Source organism: Arachis stenosperma, chromosome 10, assembly GCF_014773155.1.
Source record: "Arachis stenosperma cultivar V10309 chromosome 10, arast.V10309.gnm1.PFL2, whole genome shotgun sequence".
Lineage (NCBI taxonomy): Eukaryota > Viridiplantae > Streptophyta > Magnoliopsida > Fabales > Fabaceae > Arachis > Arachis stenosperma.
The window spans coordinates 26,259,460-26,281,986 of NC_080386.1; the positions used below are offsets into that span (position 1 = coordinate 26,259,460).

Below are 22,527 nucleotides of genomic sequence, written 5' to 3' on the forward strand. Positions count from 1 at the left end.
CATAGAAAAGTTCATAAGCCAAATAGGCAACATAAGTGATACAAGCATCAAAATATCTGAAAGTAAAAGAGAAATAAAAAGTAAAAGGAATATTGAACCTGTTGAAGAGTTGAAATCCTAAATCTTCTAAGAGGAATCCTAATCCTAAATCCCTAAGAGAGAGGAGAGAACCTCTCTCTCTAAAACTACATCTAAACTAAAAATTATGAAATATGAAAAGCCTGTTGAGTCTCTGTATGTTTCCTGACTTTAATCTGTATTTTTGGGCCGAAAACTGGGTTGAAATGCGGCCCATAATCTCTGCCAGCGCCTTTTGTAATTCTGCAGATCGCGCACGTCACGCGTCTGCGTCGTCCACGCGATCGCGTCACTTAGCTTTTTCGTATCACACGTGCGCGTCATCCACGCGATCGCGTCGTTCGTGCAGCTTCCAATCCGTGCGGTCGCGTCAGGCACGCGAATGCGTCACTCTGATTCTTCCATTTCGCGTGGTCACGTGAGCTATGCGACCGCGTGACTTCTCGCTGGTCATCTCCTCAATTCCTTGTGTTCCTTCCATTTTTGCACGCTTCCTCTTTATTCTCTAAGCCATTCCTGCCCTATGAAGCCTGAAACACTTAGCACACAGATCAAGGCATCGAATGGTAATAGGAGAGGATTAAGATTAGCTAAATTAAGACCAAAGAAGCATGTTTTCAATCATAGAACTAAACTAGGAAGGAATTGTAAAATCATGCAAATCATATGAATAAGTGGGTGAAAAGCTTTATAAAACCACTCAATTAAATACAATATAAACCATAAAATATTGGTTTATCAACCTCCCCACACTTAAGCATTAGCATGTCCTCATGCTAAACTCAAGGAGACCAAATAAATGAGTAGGAAAAGGCAAGACTCATTCAATGCAACCTATGAATGTGAATGCAACTACATGCTAAAATGATTCTACCTACTTGATGAAAAAGTAAATAAATCTTTCAAGAATAAATATGAACTGGATTTCACTAATTCAAATCACAAAATACAATACAAATAACTTGCAAGAAGAAGATAGCTCATGAAAGCAGAGAATATAGAATTAAGCGCTGAACCCTCACTGGTAGTGTATATCACTCTAGTCTCTCTAGTGTATAGGGTAATCACTCTACTCTTTCCTAGTCATGTTTTCTAAACTTTGTTCTTCATTTAACCAATCAACAAGTATTTAATGTACTAATGCAAACATCATGAGGTCTTTTCATGGTTGTAATGGGGCCAAGGCAAGGATGAGGATATATGTATGGCTAAGTGAGCTATAAATTGAATCTTTGACTAACATAAGCTCTCACATAAACACACACACACACACTCTATATAACTTTTTAAATCACACCTAGCTACCCATAATTTCCACTTTTGTATCACATACTCATATACCAAATTTTTTATCTTTCTTTACTTTTATCACATGTGCATTGATCTTTCTATTAAAGCTTAACGTTGGGGTAATTTTGTCCCCTTATTTATTGAATTTTTTTTTGAATCATAAAAAATAAACATAACATTGTCAATGCACATGGATTTTTTTTATTTTTCTATTTTGGTTTTTTCATGAGTAGGTTCTCAAATTCCCAATATTAGAAACATGATACATTCCCTTATTAACCCATGTTCCCACAGTTTCCCCACACTTAGTTGATACACAATCTTTATCTTAAGCTAACCAAAGATTCAATTGGGATATTTAATTTGCTTTTCTGCTTAAGGCTAGTGATGTGGTTATAGAACAGAAGGGGATTAAAAAGTTCAAAGTGGCTAACAAAGGTAATTTAAAGGGTAGGCTTATTTGGGATAAGTGAGCTAAAATAAATAATGGCCTCAATCATATGCAAGCATGTAAATACACTAAATAATAGACATATAGAATGAAACAAAGTAAAGATTGCCATCATAGAGAAGAAAACACACAAGAATAAAATATTTATGGTTAAACAATGTAACCATGTAAATAAGCTCAAAGTCTCACAGGTTGTGTGTTCTAGCTTTTAACTATGTTCCAAATACAACTTCCAAACAAGTTTAACACAAATTTTTCAATTTAAATTAGTGAAATACTATAAAAATTTCTTGAAAAAGAAAATATTACTTCAACCAAGTAGTAACTAAATGCATAAAATCAAACAAACATGCAATCAAATATGCAAATGCAGCAATGAACAAACAAAGAAAATAGAATATTGGTGTTGAGAAGAGAATAACTAACCCGTGGAGATCGGTATCGACCTCCCCACACTTAAAGATTGCACCGTCCTCGGTGCATGCTAAGATGTAGAAGTGGACGGGGGTTGTTGTTCCTCAGCTGGTGCTCTCTTTGTTCCTTTCCTTGCCGGTGGTTTGGGAGTAGCTTTCTCTGTACCCTTCTTGGTGGCCATCCTAAAAAGGGAAAAGAAAGTAACAAGTAAAGCTAGGGGATCCAGCAAGAAAGAGAGCGGGAAAGGTGGTAATCAATGCACAATAAAGAAGAATGACGTTAACACATGGTCATGACTACATGTGAGAAGTTCTTCAATGGAAATATAGCAAGTGCATGTAATGACAGTTAAATGCAAGGTAGTTATTGGCATGCTGGCAAAGGCATCAGTATCATAGATCAAGCATTCAATGTCCAAGTTAGATTACCAAGTTTTTTAAACTAAAAGTCTGTTTGTAATAACAATTATATTAAATTAATAAAATATAAAATGGGTGTTGTGAAAAACAGGCATTAAAGTATGATAACATAAAAGTAGTGCATAATGCCATATGGGTGTTTTCACAAACACATAGCATGCATGGTGAAAATATGATGAAAAGTAGTAACTTGAACATGCAAGCAATCCCATGAAAAAGTGATATAATTGTCCCAACAGATCCTCAATAATCCACAAAAAAAAAAAGATAGAGAATAATGACCCAAATAAATTTCCAACACCAATTAAAAGAAAAAGAAAGAAAAAAAGAAAAAGAAGGGAAAGAAAAGATTTAGATTTGGGGAAGAGAAGATAAGATATTTGGCTACTCTAGATAAGTTGTGCGCTGCTTGTGACGCGGACGCGTGAGTGACGCGTTCGCGCGGATAACGCTTCTATGAAATGATGCGGACGCGTCATCCACGCGGTCGCGTGAAACGATTTGTGCCATTAGCGCGAGTGCAGCCTCGCGGTCGTGCAACTCTCTGTTTGAAACTCATATTGCCAAATTTTAGGGTGACGCGGTCACGTGGGTTACGCGATCGTGTGGATGGCCTATTTTGAAAAACGACGCGGACGCGTGGGGCACGCGTTCTTGTGGTAGGGCTTGTGCTTCTAGCACGAGCCCAGCCCAATTCCAGCTCAACTTTCGACCATACACCCTTTTTACGTCGATTTATAGGGCACGCGTTTGCGTAGGTGACGCGGACGCGTGGGAGTCATTTTTCCCACATGACGCGGACGCGTCAATGACGCGGTCGCATGGGTCAAATTTGTGCCAAAGGCACGCCTCCAGCCACGCTCTCGCGTGACTCTCTGTTCACTTTTCGTTTCTCGCTAAAGCACCTGTGACGCGGACGCGTCAGCGACGCTGTCGCGTCGCGTGCGATTTTTTTTTTTGATGCAGTATGCAGAATGTAAAATGATATGGATATTATGAGTAATTCTAGGTTCAATGAAAATAATATAAAATAAAAACAAACAACACGAAATAAAATTGAAAAAGAAACGATCATACCATGGTGGGTTATCTCCCACCTTACACTTTTAGTTTAAGTCCTTAAGTTGGACATTCGGTGAGCTCCCTGTTATGGTGGCTTATGCTTGTACTGATCCAAGAATCCCCACCAATGTTTGTACTTCCAATAGCCTTCGGGGTCCCAAATCTTGTTTCTACACCCATCTTCAAGTTGATCATCAGTGGTCCAACCGGGTGGCAGGCAATCTGAATTCTCACTAAAGCGGTCAAACAACCTCCTAGACCCATTCAGTTGAGCTTTACACCAACCTTTGCATTTAAACTTAAAGCTTCTAACCATAATGAACCTTGCAGGACAATTCTTACCACTGACCATATTCCGCTTACTCTTAATGCCAAAAAGAGCTCTAAGCTGACCATTCGTCTCCAGTAGCCCATATTCAAGTGGAATTAGAAAGCTAAGGGATATGAATTTTACCCACTTGAATGTTGTGAAGGATGATGGCAACGTAGGGGGAAGGGTTTCTAATGAACTTGCAAGCTCCACTCCCTTGTGCTCTTCTCTGACAACTTCCACCTCTTTGTAAACTTCTTCAATTTCAACCTCTTTCTCTTGGTGGCTTTCTTCCAATTCAATCTCTTCTTCATTGTTTACCAAGGGCATGGGAGGTTGTGCTTCATCTTCTTTAAACTCCATATCAAGTCCAATGGAAGAGGATTCAAATGTAAATAAGAATTCATCAATGATTGAATCCATCTCTTGATCATCCCCTTCAAAGTCTTCAACCATGAGATGCCTTGGAGGTTGTACACTCTCCTCAACATCAGTTTCAAACGTCTTTGAAGGAGGCTCTATAACTTGACTTTCCCATGGAGGTTCAGCATCTCCTAAGTCTTCAACCACTTCTTCCTCTTCAATGATGGGCGTAGCTTCTTCCAATTGTTCCAGTACAAAATCGTGCTGCTCACTGTCCACAGGAGTTTCTAACTTCTCCTTCATGCTACGTTCTTCATTAGATTGTCCACATGAAGCCATGGGGGTCCCTTGAGTGTCCGAACATCGGGAAGTTAATCGATTTATCGCTTGGTTCAATTGATGAAGGGTTGCGTGAAATTGATCCACTGATTCCTTGAAATGATCCCCTGATTCTTGTTGCGCTTGGCTATCATAAGTAGGATCATAGTGCTTTTGGATTGATGGATATGGAGATGGTGTATATTGAGGTGGTGGTTCTTGGGAGTAATTGGGTGGTTCAATATATGGTTCATACGGTTCATAGGGTGGTTGGTATGGTGGATATGGGTTAGGGTCAGATGGAGGAGAATGGCGGAAAGGGGCTTGTGAGTATGGTGGTCCGAAGCTGTGTTGAGGATATCTATTATTTTGGTATGCATTGTAGAGTGGTCTTCGTCCATGATATCTTGGAAGGTGTTGTTGCCTAAAGGGTTGATCAAATCCTCTTGGCTCCGTCCACCTTTGATTGTTTTGACCTTGATGCATATTCCTGTTCTCATTATAGTGTCCATTCCTAACAACAACATTGGAATCAAACTTGAAGCCAGAAGGGTGAGAATTCATAGTAGTAGGAGAAAATAAAAAAACTAACAAAAAGAAAATATTTTGAAAAAGATAAGAAAAAGAGAAAGATAAAAAAAATATTTTGAAAAAAATATGATTTTTGAAATAAGATAAGATAGGATTTTGAAAAAGATATGATTTTTTTGAAAAAGATTTGAATTTTGAAATTTGATTTTAAAATAAGATAAGATAAGATAAAATTTTAAAATAAAAATATGAAATTTTTTTTTGAAAAATATTTACAATAACCAATAATAAGGCACACGTTTGCAATTCCCCGGCAACGGCGCCATTTTGACGTCGGGATTTTTGCTAGTAAAGAATTTGTAAAAATATAGTCGCGTTGTGAGTATAGATTCTAAACCAACAGAAAATCCCTTCGTACAAACGTTTTGGTTGTCACAAGTAACAAACCCCTAAATAAATTGATAACCGAAGTATTTAAACCTCGGGTCGTCTTCTCAAGGAATTGCAGGGAGGTATGTTCTTATTATTGGTTATGAAGATTGTAAATCGGGGTTTTAAAGATGAGGAACAAGTAATTTAATTGGCAAATAAATAAATGAATGTAAAATAAACTTTTGGCAAGGTATGAGAAATTGGAAGTCCTATCCTAGTTATCCTTATCAATGATGATGAAAATTGAATCTTAATTCCACTTAGTTAACCTTTGCTAGTGCAAGGGAAGGTCAAGTGACTAATTAGTTTGATCTTCAAATCCTAGTTAATTCCTGGAAAAAGATTGGGATTATAGAAGTTCAAGCTAATTAGCAAAGATAGCGATTATCGATCACGTTGAGTCTAATAACTCCTGAGTTACTGATTTCTTAACCAAGACCAAAAGGAGAAAAATCTAAATTATTTATATAAATAAAAGACAGCAGTCATAAATCTGAAATACCTCAATTGCATTAATAAAAGCAGTCAAATCTAACATGGAAAAGTTCATAAGCCAAATAGGCAACATAAGTGATACAAGCATCAAAATATCTGAAAGTAAAAGAGAAATAAAAAGTAAAAGGAATATTGAACCTGTTGAAGAGTTGAAATCCTAAATCCTTTAAGAGGAATCCTAATCCTAAATCCCTAAGAGAGAGGAGAGAACCTCTCTCTCTAAAACTACATCTAAACTAAAAATTATGAAATATGAAAAGCCTGTTGAGTCTCTGCATGTTTCCTGACTTTAATCTGTTTCTGGGCCGAAAATGGGTTGAAATGTGGCCCAGAATCTCTGCCAGCGGCTTTTGTAATTCTGCAGATCGCTCACGTCACGCGTCCGCGTCGTCCACGTGATCGTGTCACTTAGCTTTTTCGTATCACGCGTGTGCGTCGTTCACGCGATCACGTCATTCGTGCAGCTTCCAATCCGTGCGGTCGCGTCAGGCACGCGAATGCATCACTCTGATTTCTTTCATTTTGCGCGGTCGCATGAGCTATGCGACCGCGTGACTTCTCGCTGGTCATCTCCTCAATTCCTTGTGTTCCTTCCATTTTTGCACGCTTCCTCTTTATTCTCTAAACCATTCCTGCCCTATGAAGCCTGAAACACTTAACACACAGATCAAGGCATCGAATGGTAATAGGAGAGGATTAAGATTAGCTAAATTAAGACCAAAGAAGCATGTTTTCAATCATAGAACTAAACTAGGAAGGAATTGTAAAATCATGCAAATCATATGAATAAGTGGGTGAAAAGCTTGATAAAACCACTCAATTAAATACAAGATGAACCATAAAATATTGGTTTATCAATGGCTCTCTCTGCAGATCACCTATTTGAACCTGTTTCCGCCACTGCTTGCTCCCACTATGAAGCGGTAAAACCCTCTCTTTTTCTCTTTTTCGCTTTATTTATCATTCGAAGCCGAGTTCTTTATTTATTTACTTATTTTCCTTCTCTGTGGCAGTGGAAGAAGAAGTGTTCGAAGCTTCAAGAATCACAAAATGCTCTTCGCCAAGTTGTGAAGCTTCTAGAAACCAAAATCAATGAAGTTCAGGCTCAAAATGTGAAGCTCAACCAAGGTTATTTATTTATTTATTTTCAATTTTTCATATTTGTGCCGTTTTCTTTGGGATGTGAGTAGTGAATCTGAATAAGAGTTTTATGCATATTAAGTAGAATTTCTGCGAGTGAATTCACTGAACAGATTGGATTAAGTTGTAATTAGTGAAAATTGCAATGTTGTATTTTTTGCAAAATGTGAAGAAAAACAGGTGCGAGCCAAAGCAGACGCTGAGGAGAAGCTTAAAGAATGTAATGCTATAGTATCGTTAGAGAATGAAGTATGTAGTTTGAGGTCTGAAATTGATTCGATTCGGCAGAAACCTGGTGGTGATGCTAAGAATGGAAATGAGTGCATAGAGGGTTTTCAAGCTTGTATAGCTGATAAGGAAAAGGAAATCAGTAGGTTGAAGGAGCTCCTGGACGCAGAGAAGAAAATGGCGGATAAGGAGAAGAAAAACTCGGAGAAGGAGAGAAAGAAAACAGCTGAAGCTTTGAAGGCGATAGAAGCAAAGAAGAGCAGAACTGCAGAAAAAGAGATGCAAATTGCCAAAGTTGAAGCAGAGAAGGCTGAGGAGTATAGGACTCAGCTTGTTCGATTGGAGAAAGAAGCAAAAGAGGCAAAAACAAAGTTGTCTCATAAATGTGAAAAATTGGGGCTTTGGGTGAAACGACGTCGTTTTGGGGTGAGAGGACTAGTATGTCCTGTTTTGAAAAGCTACACATTTTCGTGTGAAAGGACAATATATCCTGTTTTAAAAAGTTACATGCCACGTGTGCTCCCGTAACGGCCAGGTCAGCGCCACGAGAGCCACGTCAGCGTTTTCCGTTGAGTCCAACGGAGTCACTTTAACGGAGCGGTAAATTTGTCCGCGTTTTGGAAAAGTCAGGAACATGAATGTATTTTCCAATCTTTGGAGACGAAAATGTCTGTGAAAAAAAAGGTCAGGGACCTATTTGTCCTTTACTCTTAAGAAAATGCTCTACGTCTCTGTCCCATGTTCTCATCCCATTATGAGTCCCTATTTAGCTCTCTCTTAGTGAAAAAGTTAATATACACAGAAAGAACATAATTTACCTCAATAAATATGAATATTTTGAAATTTTATCTTATGGGACAGGTACCTTTACCCTGGTTTCTGTCTTCATTTATTTGCGGGACAAGTCATTTGTTTTTATAGAAATTTCACGGGCTCCATTTACCTTTTTGTCACGGGTAATTTTTGTGGGTATTCCGTTTTTGTAAGATTTTTGTCATCTTTTATAGTAATATGTATAAGGATAAAATATATTTTTTGTCTCCAACGTTTTTTATTTTTTTAAAAAATATTCCTAACGTTTAATTTTATTCAATTTTATCCTTAATGTTTTCGATTTATTTAATTTTATTCCTAAAATTTTAGATGGAATTAATGTCTAAAAATAATTTTGACATAAATTAAAAATATTAAAAATAAAAGTGAATGAGATTAAATATTAGAAATATTTAAAAAAAATTATAAACATTAAAGACAAAAAAACATAATTTACGTTATATATAATAATGTGAAATAAGCTAAAAGTATTTGTAATGATAAAAAGAATTAAATGCCATATAAGGATTAGTGATGATGTGTCATTACTCTTGTTGTAGCGAGCATACTTCCACCTTCCCTCTGAGCTAGTTGCAAACTTGTTCCTGTTCGAGCAAACCAGCACCCCACCTGAAGGAATTCTCGCAGCGTCCATTAGACCATCTCCAGTAGGGAACTCATCCCAGTTCCTGTTTATGGCCCACCTGTCATAAAAAGTAACTCCACATCAGCTTTTGCGTCATAAACAGTAAATAGGAACTCATAACATCTCTCTCTTCTCCATTAGGAGGAACTAACTTTAGTCCCTGTTGTGGTCCCACCTAATTAATTAATTAATTAAAATCCTTGAAATTAATGTAATTAATTTTTTTTAATAATATAATTTAAATATTTAAATTTAAAAATAATTCACTATTAAAAGATATTAATATTAAATAAATTTATACATAACAACAATACACAATATATAATTCGGGATTACACAAATATGTAAAATTACTTAATACAAAAAAAACATAATTAAATTCTACAGTTGACGACAAGCATTGTGAAATTGCCATATGTGTTCAATCAAGTCCTCTTTCAATTGTCTATGCTGCTGCCTATTTCGAAGTTGGGCATTTCTTTGGAGATATTGATGGTATGGTGCAAAATCTTCTTCTCCCAGCTGAGGTTGTGATAATCCATTTTCAACATCATCATACTCTAAGCCTTGAGCAAAATTTCCTGCATAAGTGTCTCTTTCATCCTCAACAATCATATTATGCAATATAATACAAGCTCTCATTATGTTGGCAAGCTTCTTCTTTTCCCAAAAACGAGCTGGACCACGTATAATTGCAAAGCGTGCTTGCAACACTCCGAATGCTCGTTCCACATCTTTTCTTTGCCCTTCTTGGTATTGTGCAAATAACTTGCGTTTCTCCCCTTGTGGCTTTGAGATTGATTTGACAAATGTGGCCCATTCAGGATAAATACCATCTGCTAAGTAGTATCCCATTGTATAATTATTACCATTAATAGTATAATTTACCTCCGGAGCACGATCATTTAGAATGTCATCAAATACTGGAGAACGATCTAACACGTTGATATCGTTGTTTGAACCAGAAACTCCAAAGAACGCATGCCATATCCAAAGGTCTGAAGATGCTACAACCTCAAGTACAATGGTTGCAACCCCACGATAACCACTCATGTACATACCTTTCCACGCCTTTGGACAATTTTTCCATTGCCAATGCATGCAGTCAATACTACCCAACATGCCAGGGAAGCCACGACCCTCCGCCATTTGTAGCAGGCGGTGTACGTCATTTGGATTGGGTTTTCGCAAGTATTCATCCTGGAACACAGAAATGACACCTTCAACAAATTTTTCCAAGCATTCAATTGTAGTGCTCTCGCCTATGCGCACATAATCATCAACAGCATCAGCTGCTACGCCGTATGCTAACATCCGTATGGCAGCGGTACATTTCTGAAGTGGCGACAAGCCTCTTCTTCCAGTTGCATCAACCCTCTGGTGGAAATACGGATAGACGTTTGAGAGAGCGTCTACTATCCGAAGGAACACATCTCTTCTCATTCGAAATCTCCGTCGAAAAATGTCAGCATTATACACCGGTTCATCTGCAAAGTAATCTTGAAAAAGGCGATCATGTCCTGCTTCTCGATCTCTGTTGATCCATCTACGAGTAATTGGTATAGGGCTTCTATCGATATCTTCTTCTTCTGAATCTTCGAGTAAATACTCATCGATCCAATTATCTATCAGTGTGTTATCTTGCCGTCTTCTTTTACCATACAAAGCCTCATTAAACATATCATCAAAATTTTTAGCCATATGGAGAAATGTAATTTTTAGTTCTCTGTCGAGGTGAGAAAGAAGAGTTGAAGTGGAGTTGTGGAGTCATTGATAGTTGATATTTATAAGTGGAGAAACTAGTTTTGTAACGGCTAGTTTTGCAACGGCTAGTTTTGCAACGGCTACTTTTGCAACGGCTAGTTTTCCTTAACGGCTACTTTTGCAACGGCTACTTAACGGCTAGTTTTGCAACGGTCACTTTCATGAACAATAACGGCACAATAATATTGACTAATTTAAAAACTTACATCAGAAGTAAATAAAACAAACTACATCACATAGCAGTAATACGCAATAAATAAATAAGAACATACTACATAACACTACGAATACAAGGAACCATTAAGTAAACCACTTGGCCATTATTTTCTCACATGCAATCTCATGAAGAGCTCGTCGTTTCTCACTCATTGTAGACGTGTCAGCATTAAGTATTTGCATATCCATTTCCCTTTCTTTTGCTTTTATCTCCATTTCTTTAATATACCTCTGAGTTTGTAATTCTTGTTCTTTCATTGCCGCTTGAATTTGTATCTCCTTCTCTTTGATTGCCATCATTTTTGCTCTATGTTCCTTCTCCTCTTCTCTTTCTTTTTCCCTTTCCATTAGTTCTTTTTCTCTAACATTCTTAATATCTTCCATGAGAGATAATTTTTTGACAACCGATGATTTTCTTTCGCTAAAATCTTCAGACATCTGTGCTTTTCCCTTACCTCTTCGCTTGCTCTTCTTTGATCCTTGTGGGCGAACGAGAGAGTCCACACCGGGTTCGTCAGCCAACGGTGTTTCTGGGTTTGATGAGGATGAGTATGCTCCAGTTGCACTAACCTTGGTTCTTTTTGAGCCGCCACTCTGTGTAGGTAGTTGGCTTCTCCATTTTTGCTCCAACCGAAGCATGTTCCAATGCCTCTCAAAAGTGAACTTTTGACCACAATTTGTGGAATAAAGTTTATAAGCCAACTCCTTTATATCATCAGCGTTCGAACCACTCCTTATGTTTCGACTAGCTTGATCGTAGCAACCAGCAAATTGTGCAACAGCCTTGTTGATCTTATACCATCGTTTCTTACATGCAACTACCCCCCTTGTCATGTCGGTGCAAAATTCTACACAGTAGCTATGAATTCGACTCCAAAATGTTTCCCCCTTTTGATCGGTACCAACTACAGGGTCAGTTGAAACATTTAACCATGCACTGATCAACATCTCATCCTCTTTCCAATGCCAGTGTTGAATACTATCTTGCCTCCGATCTTCAATATCATCATTGAGGTCGATAGCATCTAATCCATGAGGGTTGGCAAAATCTGAATATTGCGAATTTAGACTAGATTGTATAGGAGTCTGAGAGGATGGGTTAGAAGAGCCACCAACACCAGATGAGTTATGTCTTGATGCACTGAATTGAGTTGGAAACGGCAAGGAAGTTGGAGTAACATTTCCGATAGAGGGGTTAAATATGGATGAAAATGGAAAATGGGGTGTTTGTGAATTTTGATTTTGCGGTTGGAATATAGGAAACTGATTATTATAAGGAGCTTGAAAATTGAAATTAGAAAGATTTTGTGGATTTGGATTTTGAAATGTATTTGGTAGTATGAAGTTTTGATTTGGAACTTGAGAGTTTGAGGTTTGAGATTGTTGGGTATTTGGAATTTGAGGAAAGTTTTGTAAGTAATTGAAGAAAGAGTTGAGTTGGTTTGGATCCATTTTTTTGAACAAAAAATAATAGTAGCAGAATTTTGATTTTGTAAACTTGGAAGAAGATGAAGAAGAGTAGTAGAGAGTGTGAGAATAGAAGTGTATCTAAGTGGTTTATATAGAGTAAAAAAATATTAATTTATTAATAATAACGGTAACATAGTAACGGCTAGTTTCTAACAGCTATTTTTACAACGGCTAGTTTTGCAACGGCTAAATTAATATAACAATATAAATATAAATAATATTTAATATTAATTATGATATAAATAATTAATATAAATTATTAATTAAATAAAAATTTAACTATTTAATCTACTTAATTATTATAATTATTAATAAATTATTAATTAAATAAGAATATCAATATTTAATATAATTAATTATTATAATTATTATAACATTAATTATTATTTAATTATTTAATATAAATATTTAGTATAATTATTATTAAATTAATTATTATCTATTTATTATAATATAATTATTTAATATAATTAATATAATTTTATATAATTATTTATTTAAATAATAACTTGCCACTTGGCAAGTTATTATTGGTTGCACAAAGTCCCTGCTCAGAGGGCTTGGCTCTCCTAGTAAAACGTGTGGGGACCTTTACTTGCTTTGCTCCAACGGTTGGGGACTCGTTGGTGTCAGAGAAAAGCAAAGTTGGGACTCCCATTGGACTTGCTCTTAGACCATTTTCAATATGAAATTTATCCAAGTTTCTATTTATGATCTATTTGTCATAAAAAATAATTTTATATTAGCTTTTACGTCATAAACAATAAATAGGAATTTAAAATATTTCTCTTTTCTATTAAGAAGAAGTAACTTTAGTCTCTATTATAGTCCCACTTAATTAATTAATTAAAATACTTAAAATTAATGTAATTAATTTTTTTCAATTATATAAATTAAATTTAAAAATTTAAAAATAATTCACTATTAAAAGATATTAATATTAAATAAATTCATATATAACAATAATACACAATATATAATTCGGGATTACACTAATTTGTAAAATTACTTAATACAAAAAAACATAATTAAACTCTATAGTTGACGACAAGCATTGTGAAATTGCCATATGTGTTCAATCAAGTCCTCTTTCAATTGTTTATGCTGCTGTCTATTTTGAAGTTTGGCATTTCTTTAGAAAAATTGATGGTATGGTGCAAAATCTTCTTCTCCCAACTGAGGTTGTGATAAGCCATTTTCGACATCATCATACTCTAAGCCTTGAGCAAAATTTCCTACATAAGTGTCTCTTTCATCCTCAACAATCATATTATGCAATATAATACAAGCTATCATTATATTGGCAAGCTACTTCTTTTCCCAAAAGCGAGCTGGACCACGTATAATTGCAAAGCGTGCTTGCAACACTCCGAATGCTCGCTCCACATCTTTTCTTTGCCCTTCTTGGTATTGTGCAAATAACTTGCATTTCTCCCCTTGTGGCTTTGAGATTGATTTGACAAATATGGCCCATTTAAGATAAATACCATATGCTAAATAGTATCCCATAGTATAATTATTACCATTAATAGTATAATTTACCTTCGGAGCACGGTCATTTAGAATATCATCGAACACTGGAGAACGATCTAACACGTTGATATCGTTATTTGAACCAGAAACTCCAAAGAACGCATGCCATATCCAAAGGTCTGAAGATGCTACAACCTCAAGTACTATGGTTGCAACCCCACGATAACTACTCATGTACATACCTTTCCACACCTTTGGACAATTTTTTCATTGCCAATGCATGAAGTTAATACTACCCAACATGCCAGGAAAGCCACGACCCTCCGCCATTTATAGCAGGCGTCGTATGTCATTTGGATTTGGTTTTTGCAAGTATTCATCCTCGAACACCGAAATGATACCTTCAACAAATTTTTCCAAGCATTCAATTGTAGTGCTCTTGCCTATGCACACATAATCATCAACGGCATCAGTTGCTACGCCATATGCTAACATCCGTATCGCAGCGGTACATTTTTGAAGTGGTGACAAGCCTTTTCTTCCAGTTGCATCAACCCTCTATTGGAAATACGGATAGACGTTTGAGAGAGCATCTACTATCCGAAGGAACACATGTCTTCTCATTTGAAATCTCCGTACAAAAATATCAGCATTATACACCAGTTCATCTGCAAAATAATTTTGAAAAAGGTGATCATGTCCTGCTTCTCGATATCTGTTGATCCATCTACGAGGAGTTGGGATAGAGCTTCTATCGATATCTTTTTTTGAATCTTCGAGTAAACACTCATCGATCCAATTATCTATGAGTGTGTTATCTTGTCGTCTTCTTTTGTCATACAAAGCCTCATTAAACATATCATCAGAATTTCTAGCCATATCTAGAAATGTAATTTTTAGTTCTCTTTCGAGGTGAGAAACAAGAATTGAAGTGGAGTTGCAGAGTCATTGATAGTTGATATTTATAAGTGTGTCTGCAATAAGTACCTACTCCTCAACGGCTAGTTTAACAACGGCTACTTAACGGCTAGTTTTGCAACGGTCACTATCATGAATAATAACGGCACAATAATATTGACTAATTTAAAAAATTACATCAGAAATAAATAAAACAAACTACATCACATACCAGTAATACGCAATAAAAATAAGAACATACTACATAACTCTACAAATACAAGGAACCATTAAGTAAACCACTTGGCGATTATTTTCTCACATGCAATTTCATGAAGAGCTCGTCGTTTTACACTCATTGTAGACGTGTCAGCATTAAGTATTTGCATATCCATTTCCCTTTCCTTTCCTTGGCCACCCTTTTCATTTCCCTTTCTTTTGCATTTATCTCCATTTGTTTAAAATACCTCTGAGTTTGTAATTCTTGTTCTTTCATTGCCGTTTGAGCTTATAATTCTTGTTCTTTCATTGCCGCTTGAATTCGTAACTCCTTTTTTTATTGCCATAATCTTTGCTCTATGTTCCCTCTCCTCTTCTCTTTTTTTTTCCTATCCATTAGTTTCTTTTCTCTAACATTCTTAATATCTTCCATGAGGGATAATTTTTTAACAATCGATGATTTCTTTTCGCTAAAATCTTCAAATTTGTGCTTTTCCCTTACCTTTTCGCTTGCTCTTCTTTGATCCTTGTGGGCGAACGGGAGAGTTCACACCGGGTTCGTCAGCCAACGGTGTTTCTAGGTTTGATGAGGATGAGTATGCTCCAGTTGCATTAACCTTGGTTCTCTTTGAGCTGCCACTCTGTGTAGGTAGTTGGCTTCTCCATTTTTTCTCTAACCGAAGCATGTTCCAATGCCTCTCAAAAGTAAATTTTTTTACCATAATTTATGGAATAAAGTTTATAGGCTAACTCCTTTATATCATCAGCATTCGAACCACTCCTAATGTTTTGACTAGTTTGATCGTAGCAACCAGCAAATTGTGCAACAGCCTTGTTTATCTTATACCATCGTTTCTTACGTGCAACTACTCCCCTTGTCATGTCAGAGCAAAATTTTACATAGTAGCTATGAATTCGACTCCAAAATGCACTGATCAGCATCTCATCCTCTTTTCAATTCCAGTGTTGAATACTATTTTGCCTTCGATCTTCAATATCATCATCACTGAGGTTGATAGCATCTAATCCACGAGGGTTGGCAAAATCTGAACATTACGAATTTGGACTAGAATGTATAGGAGTCTGAGAAGATGGGTTAGAAGAGCCACCAACACCAAATAAGTTATGTCTTGATGCACTGAATTGAGTTGGAAACGGCAAGGAAGTTGGAGTAACATTTCTGATAGAGGGGTTAAATATGGATGAAAATGAAAAATGTGGTGTTTGTAAATTTTGATTTTGCGGTTGGAATATAGGAAATTGATTATTATAAGGAGCTTGAAAATTGAAATTAGAAAGATTTTGTGGATTTGGATTTTGAAATGTATTCGGTAGTGTGAAGTTTTGATTTGGAACTTGAGAGTTTAAGGTTTGAGATTGTTAGGTATTTGAAATTTGAGAAAAGTTTTGTAAGTAATTGAAGAAAGAGTTGAGTTGGTTTGGATCTATTTTTTCGAACAAAAAATAATATTAGCAGAACTTTGATTTCGTAAACTTGGAAGAAGATGAAGAAGAGTAGTAGAAAGTGTGAGAATAGAAATGTATCTAAGTGGTATATATAGAGTAACAAAATATTAATTTATTAATAATAACGGTAACATAGTAACGGCTAGTTTCTAACGGCTAATTTTACAACGGCTAATTTTACAATGGCTAATTTAATATAATAATATAAATAATGTTCAATATTAATTAAGACATAAATGATTAATATAAATCATTAATTAAATAAAAATTTAATTACTTAATCTAATTAATTATTATAATTATTAATAAATTAATTAAATAAAAATATAATTATTTAATATAATTAATTATGATAATTATTACTAAACTAATTATTATTTAAAATAACCAATTCAACAAAAAATTATTTTTAAAATGTAAAAATTAAATTTATTTTTTTATGCAAATAATATAAATAATATAAATAATGAATATTAATAATATAAATAATATTTAATATTAATTATGATATAAATAATTAATATAAATTATTAATTAAATAAAAATTTAATTATTTAAATAATTAATATAAATTATTAATTAAATAAAAATATAATTATTTAATATAATTTATTATTATAATTATTCTTTAATTATTTAATATAACTATTTAATTAATTAATATTTTATATAATTATTTATTTTTTAAATAACTTGCCAAATGGCAAGTGTTGATTGGATAACAGGAGTCTCCATTTAGAGGGACTCCTCCTTCTCGAAATTAGTATTAAAATTCACTTTATTCTCACTCTAATGCATAAATTCTTTTTTTTTCTGACACAACAGTAACTGGGCTCCAATTTTTCTCCCATTGAAGATGTTCTTAAGCTTCACCAAGAGCTACTTCGATTACCAAGGTCCTCCAATCTAAGTATTGAAGGAATTAGCCTTTCCTAATCCTTCCTTCTGAGTAATTTCTCAAATTAATTTAAGTTTTAAAATTGAATAATTTAATCTTTCAAATTTTAAAATACACAAAATAAACTCCAAAATATAATTATCACTCAAATCAATCCATATTCAAATTATTCAAATATAATTATCATTCAAATCAATCCATATCCAAATTATTCAGTTGGACTACCTTTTAACCTTTGTTCACAAACGCAAACACAAACACAACATTATGTTTGGTAAATGAGTTATGAATAGTTGAATACTAAATTAATATATTTTATGATCTTGAGTAGAAAAAATATAAAAACACTAGTAAAAGCAACTCTTTTTTTTTTTTATTATTCATATTAATTATGAATAATTATATTTTTATTATTATATTTTTTAATTTTTTATTATTATATCTTTTTATATTTAATTTATTACTAAATAAATACATAAACACTCATTTTCGTGTCTCTATTTTTTATAGGGTAATTTACATAAATAAAATAAATGGAATAAAGTGTTATGCAAATACAACAATCAGAAAAACCAGACGCAAATGCAACAAACCTAATTATATGTAATTCGCGACACCCTAATGCGGTTTCTAAGTACATGTAATCCGCTAGACCCTGTCACGGATTACGTTCAAACACTGCGAACACATAAACCGCTACATCCTATGGCAGTTTATGAAGATATAGGCGCAAAGTGTATTCCACGAGACCCTGTAACGGATTATGAAGGGAATGGCTCATAGAAACAAATTCATGAATACCAGTATAATATTAACAACCCATGATGCAAAATGTAGAAAGTCATACAAATATAGTCGTCATAAGTAATAAGTCATAAGTGTCGTACAAATATATGAAGCCATAGAAAATATAATAGCCACAAGGCATTAACACTAACACAAAATAAATTACTACATAAGTCATATAAATATAATAGGCACAAACCATTAACACTAAAAGAAAATAAATAAGTCATATTTCATAAAAATATAACGGTCGGAACTAACACAAGGGGCGCTACTGCTGGTCACCATCATCATCATGATCGTCCCCAAATGGACCAAGTAGGTGTGAGCCTGTGCCACATCGAGTCGGACGCCTAACTTTAGTCGCTCGCTGATCTCTAGGTGGAGCATCCTGTAGACCCACTCCAAATGCAGATGGTGGTGTCTCCCCCCATGCCAAACCAAGTGTAGTATGGGCTGCCTGCAGGCTTATTAAGGTCGAGCGGTAACTGGTAGTCAGGAATCTGGAACGGCACCTCTGGTGGTTGTGGCATGTACTCAGGAGGCTCAGTCGGACGCCTTGGGATTGGACTCTGATACTGCTAAATGTCGTAACCCCATATGATCCCAGCGAAGTCCGCATAGAACTGTGGCCTAGGGGTGGCAAGTGGGGAAGCCCGCCCCGCCCCGCAAGAAGCCCGCCCTTTGGCGGGTTGGCCCGCCTCGCCCCACCTAGTGAGGCGGTCCCAGAATCCTAGCCTGTCCCGCCTAACGGCGGGCTAGCGGGCCAGCGGGCTAAGCCCGCCAAATAACCTCTTTTTTTTCTTTTTTTTTTAACTTTTAACTATTAAATAATATATATAAAAACATAAAAAAATCTCTCCTATTTTTTACTTTTAACTATTATAATTTCTAAAAGTATAAACAAATTATAATTTTTATATTCACAAATATTAAAGTCTTTGTAATTATAAATATTTAATAAATATAATTATAAACTAAGTTTTCATCCAAAATATAATTATAAATATTGTTTCCAAAGCAAAATAAACATAATCCAAAACATAATTATAAATATTGTCTCTAAAACAAAATAAATATAATCCAAAATACTCAATTTTCATCTTCATTCTCTTGTAAGTTAGGTTGGGAAAAGTTTGGTTTTGGTAAAAAAATTGTAAAAATACCCCTTGCTAAAAAAATTCTAAGCCCGGCGGGGAAGCACGCCTACCCCACCAAAGCCCGCGGTTTAAGCGGTGCGGGTTAGGCGGGCTTTTACTATTTGGCGGTCCCAATTTTCCAGCCCAACCTGCCTTTTTTGGCGGGTTACGCGAGCCGACCCGATGGGTTTAGGCCCGTTTGCCACCCTAGTGTGGCCCAGCCAGCTGATCGTCAAAATCCATGGTCAAAGTAGTGGTAGCAATATCAGCAAATATTTGCGTGATCTCGTCATGCAATACCTGGGAGCTAGATACGTGAGTAAAAGGTGTACCACCCATAGTAGCCTCCGCAGTGCCACCAGGCTGAGTGTCAGTAGGGTGAGCACGGGACGATCCAGCCTCGTTATCATGGTGGACGGAAGGTGCTCGTCCAGCACGAGTAGCCCGTCGTTTAGCACTAGATCGATGCAGGCGATGATCTGCCTAGCCTCCGTCATCCCCACCACCAAGCTGCTCCTCCTGCATCATGTCATCAAGCCAGCGCCACTTCTGATCAGTGGCACGTGTACTAATGCATCGTCTCCGCTCCATGCATCTGTTATCAGGTATATCCAACGTTGGAACTCTAACAGGCGCCTACGACGACCCTCTGAGTACGGCATCCTCCGAAATCTCCACTGGCTTGGGATCTGCAAATGTAATCTCCAGTGACAGAATCCTATGTGCAACACGGTACCACCAGTCTAGGAACTCAGCAGATGGACCAGGATCAGCCACTCTCTGGATACTCAACACAGAGTAAACTCACTCGTCCCAATGCTCATGCCATGTCCAATAGTAAGAGGGGAACCATCTATCTCCACCCGTGCCATCCTTACTATGAAGATAGTCTATGTTCAGAGTTGGCTCAGGTAGATGTTAATGCCACTCAATCACTACAAAGTATATCAGACTAGTGACCACCCGCTATAACTGACTATGTTCCTCAGTCAGTATCTCTGGATGAATGATGGCAAGTACGTCCAGCGAATCATAAGGCTCCCACACAATCTGATAATGAGGAGACTAGTCAGCATTGTAACAATGTATACAAATAAGTGGGGGAAGAACTAATAAAATATTGAAAACAAAAATAAATGACTTATATCTCGATCACTCAGTTGATATAATGCAAGGCGATACTGGATAATTCTTTGTTCCTTCCCATCAGACGTGGGTAAATAAGTGGCCCATCTGAATGATAGAAATGTCACATGAATTTGTACTTTCATATGTAGAACGTTAATAACTTATAACGGAGAATGAAAGACTACGTGTATTAACGAATACCTAGATGCCAACAGAAAAGAAAAAGCGTCAAACCCCTACAGCCTCAGTGTGGGGAACCGCCAAAAGATCCATGTCTGTAGCAATTGTAGGAGCCGGCCAAGTTGGTAACGTTTCTGTTAGCCACCCAACACATGCATCGGTACAACCATGCCAACGTAGCTGAGCCCCAGCTATAGCTGCCGATGTCGTCAAGTCTCGCCACAAATAGCAACCACCAAAGGTGGACCCAATTACCACTCTTGTCCATAAACAGTTGTGTCGACAGAAGCATCATAATATACGCACGTGCATATATGCGCACGGTCTCCTCAGAAGCATCAGCTGGTAACACCCTGAACCTCTCATGAAACCATGTGAAGTGGATCGTGTATAACTTTCTCTTATCCGGTGGTGGATGCTCACCAAATAACTCCTGGAACTACTCTTACACCGATCTGGCACCCTCGATATGCAGGTGGAAGTCAGTCATGCACCCAGAAACAGGCTGTCCATCCACAGGCAGTCCCAACTGATATGCCACATCCTGGAGCGTGATAGTACACTCTTCAAACGGCATATGGAAAGTGTGGATCTTAGGCCGCCACCTCTCAATAAATACGTTGAACAGAGGCTCATCCAACCAGAACTAATGCACGTTCAGCCTAGCTAGATGCTACAACCCAGCCCTCTCCAAATAAGGTATGATCCTATCATGTAACGGCATATTCAAAAATAAAGAACGCCTAATTAATTTCTAACACTGACATCACCAAGCCATAATTTATGTTTCAAGACATAAACTACCTAGGTTTTAAATCAACTTCAGGACAACAAACATTACAAAATTAAATCAACTTGTAAATCTTAAATTTCTATTAGTAAACCCTACACATCCAAAAAATCAGGTTTCAAATTTCCAACTTTAGATAATTATTGCAAAAACTATCAACAAGCCATAAATCCTACATTTCAAATTCCAATCTTAATTTCTAAATATCTAACTTCAAATTCTCTACATTTAAATTTAAATTTTAAATTTTAATTTTCAAACCCTAAACTAAACTAAGGTTCTATTTTTCTAATTAATAAGTAACTTCCTTAAGATTAAATAAAATATACAGATATTATCCACCTCAAAAAGAATAAAGAGACTGATGCGTGAGCATCTTTTCTATCTTTTCCTAGTGAATTTGCATTCAAATTATTAATTTTAATCAAGATTTAATTACCTTTAGCTACTATGAATGCTACTTTGAGTTGTTTGCAATTTCTATTTATTTCAGGTAGCATTCGAATGGATTTGACGGAATTTTGTGGCAGAAAAGGAAGAAAGCGAATGATGCTGTCAACCCCGACCTCCTTGCACTCAAACAAAAATAACTTGAGCTACAGAGGTCTAATTGACTTTATTCTAGTGGCATTGGAAAGCTAACTTCCAGAGTTTTCCAATGATATATAATAGTATACCCTTTTTTTCCATTTCATATGGACCACTTCACGCCAGACTTGAGTTCACTCAAGTTTGGCGCCAGCTCAAAGCCTCTAAAGAGAAATCGCACTGCCATCTCCACGCCGAACTTGGGATTTCTCAAGTTCGGCGTCAACTCAAGGAAAGCAAGAGAAATCAACGCGGCCTCCTCCACGCCGAACTTGAAGTTCTTCAAGTTTGGCGCCAACCTTTAGTACAAAAGTGGTCCCCATTCACGTCCAAAGGCTACGGGAATCAATTAATAAATTTTAATTAAACTTTATTTCTTTTATGATTAGAAAAAGATATTATTTAGTTTTTAGGAAATATATTTTACATTAATTAGGATTAGATATAAAAGGGAAAAGAATCAGTCCTTCGGGCTCTTCTCTTCTCTTCTACCTCATTCCACACTTTACACTTTTCTGAATC

The 22,527-nt window shown here is 36.1% G+C and overlaps 3 protein-coding genes across 3 annotated transcripts; all 3 read right to left on the minus strand.

Moving 5' to 3' along the window:
• Nucleotides 1-9,371: 9,371 nt before the first annotated feature.
• LOC130956911 (uncharacterized) lies at nucleotides 9,372-10,691 on the minus strand. The gene has a single exon (XM_057883848.1). It carries the CDS (start codon nucleotides 10,689-10,691, stop codon nucleotides 9,372-9,374), a length of 1,320 nt encoding a protein of 439 aa, XP_057739831.1.
• A 363-nt stretch (nucleotides 10,692-11,054) lies between these two features.
• On the minus strand, nucleotides 11,055-12,422 carry LOC130956912 (glutathione S-transferase T3-like). Its single transcript, XM_057883849.1, has one exon. It carries the CDS (start codon nucleotides 12,420-12,422, stop codon nucleotides 11,055-11,057), a length of 1,368 nt encoding a protein of 455 aa, XP_057739832.1.
• Nucleotides 12,423-14,243: 1,821 nt separating this feature from the next.
• LOC130956913 (uncharacterized) lies at nucleotides 14,244-14,792 on the minus strand. The gene is made up of 2 exons (XM_057883850.1): nucleotides 14,553-14,792; nucleotides 14,244-14,471 (listed from the first exon to the last, which is right to left on the minus strand). The coding sequence occupies exons 1-2, from the start codon at nucleotides 14,790-14,792 to the stop codon at nucleotides 14,244-14,246; spliced, it is 468 nt and encodes a 155-aa protein (XP_057739833.1).
• Nucleotides 14,793-22,527: the final 7,735 nt, after the last annotated feature.